This window comes from Glandiceps talaboti, chromosome 10 (genome assembly GCF_964340395.1).
Source record: "Glandiceps talaboti chromosome 10, keGlaTala1.1, whole genome shotgun sequence".
Classification (NCBI taxonomy): domain Eukaryota; kingdom Metazoa; phylum Hemichordata; class Enteropneusta; family Spengelidae; genus Glandiceps; species Glandiceps talaboti.
Genome location: NC_135558.1, coordinates 8,015,001 through 8,025,000, shown reverse-complemented (window position 1 = coordinate 8,025,000; position 10,000 = coordinate 8,015,001). Strand labels below are relative to the sequence as shown.

At 37.3% G+C, this 10,000-nt stretch overlaps 1 protein-coding gene across 1 annotated transcript in view; it reads right to left on the bottom strand.

Moving 5' to 3' along the window:
• LOC144441344 (carboxypeptidase A4-like) overlaps positions 1–9,839 on the bottom strand; it is a 21,749-nt gene extending 11,910 nt beyond the window's left edge. Inside the window, exon 1 of the mRNA XM_078130899.1 lies at positions 9,045–9,839. Coding sequence (XP_077987025.1) covers positions 9,045–9,839 — 795 coding nt within the window. The remainder of the gene's footprint in view (positions 1–9,044) is intronic.
• Positions 9,840–10,000: the final 161 nt, after the last annotated feature.

Genomic DNA, 10,000 nt, shown 5'->3' with positions numbered 1-10,000 from the left:
TATTTTGATGCATAATTGTACCATATAATTTTGCATCTCCACTGCAGTGTAGGTGACAGAAGGGGTGGATAAAATAATTATGGAGATTCATTTGGCGGGTGTTAACATTTTATAGAGGAGAGGGGGAGAGAGAAGCTACAAAATTTGTTTAACCGTAAATTGCATACATTTCCTAACTGTAGAGCTGATGTAAATCGATTGCCATACAGACAAATTGCAAGAAATAAAATCAAAATGACTGTATAAGAACTATGTAAACTCAATTTGAAATGTTTTGCCATCATTACATATGGTTTGTTGATACATCCTTGTGCAACATTGTTAATGTGATGGGTTAGGTTAACAGCTGACTCAAAGTTTGCTTATGGTAAATCTCAGATCTATGTCTCTTTTACTTCTGAGAGCACCATAAATCTTGTTATTGAAACGTTTGTTCATGTGAAAAATCGTGTATAGAAAAGGAGTCATTTCTTTAAAAACGGAACCAGAGATTGCTACGAGTACTTTTTACGTCACGGACGAGCCTGACCCCTTACTGAAGGCTCTGTTATTGAAGAAGCACGTCATTTGTACCTGGTACGTTTGAACAGCATCGTCATAATTTCAAACGTCACAGTTTGTTAAGATGATGAACACTCTTTCCAATAGATATACATCGCAGGATGTAAGGTAAGAAAGATTTGCAAATATATATTACCTTACGATAGTAGCTTTGATCCATAAATATCCTTAAACCACACAACTGCGCTGTAACCCTTCTGTACCACCACAGATGTGTCCTTGTCTACAAAGACTGCATGTGATGTGGTTTTGCGGTGGTTGATTACATTCTATTTAGTACTTCAAGTATTTCATGTCTTTTGATCTATGTGGATTCATTTTGGGTCAATAATTACAGCATTCGAATGGATGCCGAACATCGCATTAGAATAGGACGTACTTGGTTAAGGCACAGATAGTTACACTGTGTTACAGGACACGACACGATGTCACACCCATATAACCGTGACGAAAACTGGTTCGATAGCAAAAACATCATGTTAATTACATTTCCAAAAATTCATTGGTGTCAATGCTCTTCACTTTTAGTGATGTGTTCTTGAAATAAAGATACAAGACAGCAAAATCATCTCATATGTTGATGCATGTCGGCAAACCCCTTCAATTCCAAGATGGTGGATGTGTCGAGGAAAAGGGCAGTTTAGACTAAAACGTAAAAACTGTGTCCATTATTAATTATCAAATCATTTTTTATCATATTCTAGCTCAAAATTTCAAATTTTGAATGGGGAAACGAGATTGACATGATATTCGTTAGTGGTCTGGGCTCCACCATAATGCGGCATGTGACCCGATCGTGTCACAGACATGCATGCGTGTATGTTTATAATGACGTCATTAACATTTCGTCATTAATCAGAGTTGCAATCAAAAACTACAGTTCCAAAATTTTTCATTGGTGTCAACATCTATTACTGCTTGTGATATTCTCTCTGATATTTTGTTGAAAAAGAGACACAAGGCAGCAAATTGATTCGATATGTCGGCAAACTCCAGACTTCCATCAGATGGCGGATATTGTGAATGACGGATCTTCGCTGTAAACTTTCATCGTTTTTTATCGTGCCTTTCCATATATATGCATTAAAATAATTAGACTGAAACATAAAAACTATGTCTGTTATTAATTATCAGATCCTTTATTATCACATTCCAGCTCAAAATTTCAATAATTCGTGTTCTTCCGTAATGAATAGGAAAATGAAAGCTCAGATTTTCTCCACTATCGTCCCTAACCATGCATGTTGGGGTCACAGACATGCGTACTGCAAACATACATTCAATAGAAGTCATTTTGATTAATTATTCTGTCAGCCTAGCATTCGAGCTCGGGATATCATGTACAACCAGAGAGATCTGGTCAGAGCAGGATTGTACAAAGTTAGATCTTTACTAATTATTTTTTCCAAGTTTAATACTAACAACTTAGTTGGGTTGTCTGAGAGGACAGTTAACAGAATTACAGTCCCCCCCCCCTCCCTTCAAACCTACAGTAGGAATTGCATAGATAGGCCTTTTGTGATGAATGACAGATTGCACAACTAATGCTTGACAACTAACCATGATTTCGTTGATGATTAGAAGTTACAAGGATTTGAACTTGATGTTGACCTAAATAAAAGTGGTAAATAAATAGAGAATAAGATTGGTCAGCATAAATTTATGGTTTAGTAAATTATTCTAATCGGATTCGTTGAGAAGTTCACTGTTAGGATCCGAAATTTGACACAAGCCCTGTATCTATATAATGTATAATTTATATTGTATGTAAACTTACTGTGATTTACGACACCTGCAACTAAAATCGACCAGAGATACCACAAGAAATGTTGACTCAGAACGCCGTTTACTAATATTGCTTCCATTGAAAGTCTAGCTCATTCTCTGTAGAGTCTGTACGTACCATATTTTAATTTTAAACCTATAGGTTTGGTACAAATTTCTGTTATGAATTTCCTGTAGATCAGTCAGGTTTTCTTTCCATCAAAACCACCGTCGTTCATAACTGCGACATACGTTCACTTATTTACACGTCATAATGCAACAGCAACTATTCAAACAACATAATGTTGTAATATATTATGTCGATTGAAACACATTACTCTCTTGGTGAAGTTCTTAAAATTTCGGGTAAAATGCTCCACACACATATACCGAGTCTTGTGATTTAGTTCCACTGACGATAAACAGCGAATAGCGCCTAGATAGTTCACTGTTTTCCTTGTTAAAGCGCGCTCTGGCAGGTGAAATGAAATCATTCTGAAGTCACTACTTTTCTGGCACCTGGGAAATTACCATAACAACGCCCTATGCTACGATAAATCATACCTAAACAACTGCTGGTATTAGGTGCATAGGTCATGTAAGGTAATTCATACACTCAATTGTCTGTTTCAATAACGACTTGGTTTCTTATACATGTTGTACTATGGTATGACATCATTCAGCCTTATATTTAGTGTAAAGATAGGAATTTATGCTGCTGTATCAGACGAAATGTGTTGGTATGCTAATGAAACCAGCATAACAGGAGATATTTTAGCTAGATCACTATAGAACATAACCAAAAGTACGAAGGTCATACTGTGTATATGACACCAGTCGATTCCTTTAACGTGCGACGACAATGGATCTAATAGAACCAGAAAGGATGTGTACGAGTGACATTGTCTAACTTTATAGTGTTATGGGTATCGCCAGTTTAATAGTCGGTGAAACGAAACCGCAGACTCTGAGTTACTGACTTATTCGATCACGCCTAATCGACTGACTAACGTACCAGACGCGTTATTGACAAAAACATGTACACATAAATGTTAGTATCTCGAGAATACGTCTATCAAATATTCAGCAACTTTCGCGGGATTGACGTAAAATTCCCAATGTCTTTGACCACACATACCCGGTAATTACTAATGTTGACTGCCTTCACAAGGCAAAAACAATCCGCATTGCTTTATTGGGTCGACATGCCACTTTTTAAAGTATCTTGCTAGTACTGTGGTTACACTAAACATTTAAATAATACACAGTATAGATAGACTTCTAAAAAGTCTGCATTTCAAAGACTAAATTTACAAACATTAAAAATTTACCCAAGCATAAGTATAGTTTTTTTTCGTAATCGTCTGTACTGTTGAAGACGCCATGTACCCGATGAGGTAACATTCTAACGGTTACAAAATTCAACTGTTTCCCGTACAAATAAATATTAAGAATCCGGTTTCCATAATGTGTGGTAGATATATATATAAGCTCTTACATTCAGTTTTTGTGGACCAGGTGTGAAAAAAAACGTCATGCTGCTCTACGTACTGCTCACAAATCCCCAACTTGCTTAAAATTGTAACCGAATGACATATCAGTACTAGGTCATCCGCGTAAAACAGGTGGTTGGTAATGTTGCCAGCCACATGACACACTACTTCCGCTGACCGAAACTTTGTACTCGTAATCTACAGTAGTAGTAGATTACCCACCCTTTCCTACTAAAAATATTGAATGTTGGGCTGCTTAATATTTATACATGGCTGACAAACCATAGCGGCCGACAGAGAAACGGTTTGGAAAATAACCAATCATAAGGCCAAAAAAAAGAAAAGAAATGTTCCTGGTCAGCGCGCGCGTCACTTCAACACCAGCGCGTCACTCCTTTTTTTTCCCGATCTGGCGGCAAGCTAGCTTTTTGAGCTTGTTCAAAAATTGAAAATGGCCACTGGTGGCGGGCTTCATACCCCTTTCTCATAATATTCTACCCACAGTTCATCACTCATCAAGATGAATGCACACACATCGCGCACGGGTGTTAGGGAATGTTTAATATTGCAGGGTACAAGTATTACCCAAAATGGCTGTCAGACCTAATTCATCACGTACCTATTGACATGTTAATCTCAGTTCAGATTACATTTGGGTCAAAGATCTTTAAGGCCTTTTGGCCTTGTCGACGCATCGCCAAATGTAACCTTACTAAGGCTGTTCCATGACTTGAGCAGGGGTGTTCTGAATACTGGAGATAGATTTGTACTGGAGCCAGCGTATGCTGACTTTCCCGTGGAAAGTAGCGTGAGTACGTCAATCACCGGCCAGTTTCAAACGATACCATTATCAGTGACAATGTCTGCGGTCATCGAGTTTGGAAAGTTTATCACCTTTAATTTAACTGGTGATGTTCAGAAAGAGTCGAGACCAGTACCAGTGCAGAATGCATTTCAACTGTTGATGGGTGGTGCTAGAAAAAAAAACGTGGCAGTGGTTGCTATGCAACCAAACCAAAACGACTCAGAAGAAAGAGAAAATTCTTCAGGGCCCAGGCCCATGATCACTGACTGAACACTATATGTGATATGTGAACACTGAATAGTGTGTGATGTATATATATTAACATTGAAGGGGAGGGGGGAAAAAATCGCGTCGTCGCACCGTTTTTGGAAAAAAGACATGACCAGAAACATTTCTTTCTTTCTTTTTTTGGCCTAATGTATCCGATCGCTACTTGGGTATACTTCACGGTTCATGATTCATATCATATCCATCCGAGGTATGGGAGATTCAATAACATTAGTAAAAGCAATAAATTTTTGTTGTCAAGTTCGATAAAAAAAAGAGTAGAACTACATGTAAAATTTATATTAAAACTTCAATCCTCGGATCCAGAACTTGATTGAAAACTTGGATTCTACCCGGGACTACTTTTGAATCAAGTCTTAGTCTATCATGTGAGGCGACCTATTAAATAACTACGCACAGTTACTTCGCAGGCTGATTTTGCATGTACATATTGTAAAATGGATGGATATTCTCGATTTTATCAGGTAACCAGCCTAATAGATGACGAAAAGAAACCCAAACTTAACCCAAGCAGGTAAGAAAGGGGGGGGGGGGAATCGTTTATTCGGTGTCGAAATGGAAAGTAGGTCGTAAAAAAGCGTGCGTTGTGACAAAATGGCTGGAAAATTTTAGGCTTAGGAGTCTGAATTTCAACAGCCGATCAATTTTTTAAAAATGTATGAGTAAATTGACATTCGATATTCAATCAAACTTATATAGTAACAATAATTTACTTGTCAACAGTGATAGCTGTCCGATCAAAACTATAAATTGAACCATTTTATGGGGAAAATTAAACACGGCGTCACAATTGAATGTCCGGCCCCAATTAATGGTTAGCGGGTTTTTTTCAAAATGCACGTTGGTTTGATTCGAATTCTCGTATATAATGGTTTCTCAATATAATATTGTGTATAGCTCTTCATATTTTGTCCTTATCGCATTGTCAACAAAAACAATATGACTGTAAAAATATAGTGCTAGAATTTCACAGGTTGTTTTTGACTAAACACCCAACAAAAACAACAACGCCTACTTTCTTTTATTCGACGAAAAAACATGATGATCGATCCCGGAAGAACTTGTAATGAAAAATTGAAGTTTATAGCATTAAATATATCTTTTTAAAACATACAAAGGGTAGATCAAAATTATAGTTTTCTTTTAAATATAAATCCTCTACATTAGATTGGCAGGGAATTGGTTTATATAATATTCCGTGTGTGTTTTCATTGTCAGATTAGGCGGTCATACTGGGGTTTCCCCCTTCCTCAATTCTCGCCTCACGTGAATTCGCGAGATTTCAACTTTTAAAGATGTATTTATAGATGATGACGCCGTCACAATATGCACGTCATGACAATGGGACCACATTAAAGGTTGGGTACATATTTCCGTCTTTTAAATAAAGAAAAAAATGTGTGTCTTTAACAGGAAACTTTTCGGGTTACTTTTTCTGTCATACTTACAATGTACGCACACACGCGCGCACACACACACACACACACACACACACACATATATATACATACATACATACATACATACATACATACATACATACATACATACATACATACTCACATACCCACACACTTTTACAGGAGCTATTCACAGTTTATGGAAAAAAAATTACGCGGTAGACAAACTTACATGTATAGTGTACTTCTATTCTCCTTCAAGTCGTTTTATTCTGTAGCAAACTGTTCTTGAGTGTTTGAACTGTGTTCAAAACTACATACAATTATGGTAGCGGAATTTTCTGTCTTTGAAAACTAGTTCGTAGCATTTTTTTAAAATGAAAATAAAACACATGAAAAATGGGAGTGTTTCATATATCGATGAATGTTCATTTGTGGCACTTACTTTAGTTCAATCTTACTTACATAGGCGTCTTTGAGTTTATCACCGTGGGTAAAGCAGCTTTTTCGTCAGAAACTATCCGAAATTCTTCACTCGAAGACCACAGTAAAAACTAAAATCACACAGTAGACTTGTTCGAGATCGTTCAGTAAGACGTTAATATGTGTAAGCGCACATACATAGTAATCCTACATACATTGTCTCTGGTAGCAGATCAAAACTCCGACGTTTTAAATGACGTCTCTATTATTGAAATAGTCTCGCTTGACTTATCAGCCTTTGTATTCATATATACACCACTTATATACATATCACCATGCCAACAATAATGGCCCATTGTTAATGGCTAGAGCACCTCGTCGGATTCACTCTGTTGGTTAATGTACAACCAAAGTCGACAGTGGGGTGCAACCGGTATTATTATGAAATCGTAGGTCATAGGTCATATACGCTGAAGCTGTTGTTCTTGTTTATTTTATTTCATTTATGAAGGAACTCAATAGTTGTCAATTCTAGTCGATCAATAGCCATTGTCCTCAGTTCACCTATCGTGGCCCTTTGTCAAAGCCTGAGGTTTTGTTGTGTGGTTGCTATGTAGTGAGGTCATGACGGACCAAACATTGTGATACTTCGTGACATTTGGTATGGAAATATGCTATTATTGGTAGAGTTGACAAAGGTACGCCAAGTGAATGGGCAACTGGTTGCTGCTCCCTTCCTATGAAATTACCCTGGGTTGACGTTCTTCAGCACACCATACCGATGGTGGTTAAAATTCCTGCTTCTTCCACCGATCAACGAATACTGCTACGTCATATTTTTTTTGGATCGTATACGTTTCACGTCATTATCAAATATATATTAAAATGATTGTTTATGCTTACATGGATTTGATTTTAGGAATGGAAGAATTAATCTCACTCGGTCTATGGTGTAATGCTATACATCTGTAAGTTTTGAAAACGTAGTTCACAAATATCCGGCATGAAGAGTTCAAACTCGAACCATTCAGTCATCAGGGGACTTGAATTGTGTACAGAGGACACCAAAAATGTCAGATCATCGTCGTAAAACCACTACAGTGATTCATTATCGTAAAACATCAAGTCCACTTTGCGGCAACTGAAAAACACGCCTGTTACTAGTCTACTTTTAAGTTTCTGATGATAATAATGATAACGATTGCTGGCAAGCATGTGAAAGTTTGTAAACAGTCGGTTACAACTCACACCCATAATTCATATCATTTACATTTACTTGAAGTTTCCATTGATTTTTGTCAGGATGTCTCTCAACGTGCAATGAAGGTGTTTTTTAAATAAATAAATAAATGACAGTACCATTTTCCGGGTACACAAATATATACATTATATTGAGAAATTACAGCTTTACTGGCCGAATTACATTATACATTTGTGTGTTACTCAAACGCAAATTCCAAAGTAGAGAACTATTGGAAGTATACGAAATTATTATGGTTGTTTGGTTGGTTGGTTGTTTGATTTTTTGTTTGTTTGTTTGTTTGTTTGTTTGTTTGTTTGTTTGTTTGTTTGTTTTGTCTGTCTGTTTATTTGTTTGTTCGTTTGTTCGTTCGTTTGTTCTGTTTGTCTTTTGTTATTCATTCATTCATTCATTCATTCATCCATCCATTCATCCATTCATTCATTCATCCATCCATTCATTCATTCATTCATTCATCAACTCATCCATTCATTCATTCATTCATTCATCAACTCATTATTATTATTATTATTTTATTTCTTGTAAGTAAACGCGCTACACATGCGTCTCAGCGCGTTGTACAGACTGAAGTTTAAAAGATTGCAATAAAGTAAAGAAAATAACAACACACAAAAAGGGGCTAGGTCTAAAACTGGCCAATTAAAATAATTCACAATGTATAAAAACTGACAAGTTAAAATCAATCACTTAAAATGTTGTCTAAAAAGATATGTCTTTAAACTACGTTTAAAAATGTCAACAGTCATTATATTTCTCATTTCAAATGGAAGTGAATTCCACAGAGAGGGTGAGCACACTGAAAAAGCCCTCTGGCCATAAGATCTATTGAAATTGCCACGTGGTTGGACTAAGAGTAGCTTTTCAGCGGAACGAAGATTTCGTGTTGGAACATAAATGCTAATTAAATCTGACAGGTATAATGGTGCTACGTGATTGATTATCTTGAAAGTGATCAGTGGGATTTTGAAATTAATCCTAGCCTCAACTGGGAGCCAATGCAAGTCATATAGTACAGGAGTAATGTGGTCGAATTTTCGTGTACAACTGACAAGACGGGCTGCAGCATTCTGGAGTGACTGCAGACGATCTATCTGGTATTTTGGAATTCCATACAATAGACCATTGCAGTAATCGAGTCGGGATGTCACAAATGCATGAATTAATTTCTCTGTACAGGCTTTGTCTAACAGTTTGCGAATTTTTCCAATCTTGTATAACGAAAAGTAACCATTCTTGCAAATGTGACTAATCTGATCAGACATGGAGCCGTCCCTACGGAGAGTAACACCGAGATTACGGACTGAGGTAGAGGGTGCGATGTCTAGCCCGCCAATTTTCAGGCTGGTCAGTTCTACTACATTGGTTTTTAACCGTGACGAGAACTGGATCACCTCAGCAGTTTTGTCATCGTTGAGGACTAACATATTTGATCTCATCCAGCTGCGAATGTCGTCGATGCACGTTTCAACATCAGGTAGAATGTCAGCTGGCTTATTGCAGATTGTGTAAATCTCTGAGTCGTCTGCATACATCATGTAGTCAAGGCCATGTCCGATGATGACATCCTCTAAAGGAGCTGTATACAATGTGAATAGGATCGGGCCTAGAACTGACCCTTGTGGGACACCGTACTTTATATGCGAAGTAGAAGACGCTGTAGAGGTCACTTTGACACGTTGATGGCGATTGAGAAGATAGGATTTAAACCAGGCTAGAGCTGTCCCGGTGACACCAAAACGAAACTCCAGTCTATTTAACAAAATGCTATGGTCGATTGTATCAAAAGCTGCTGACAGATCCAACATGATAAGAACGACATCCTTCTTATTATTTAAGGCCACCATGATGTCATTATGGACTCGTAAAAGGGCCGTTTCGGTACTATGATTAGCCCGATATGCACTTTGACACTTAGTGTAAAGCTCGAACTTGGTTAGATGATCATGTAATTGCTGTGCGACAATTTTCTCTAGGACTTTCGATAGAAAAGGCAGATTAGATACTG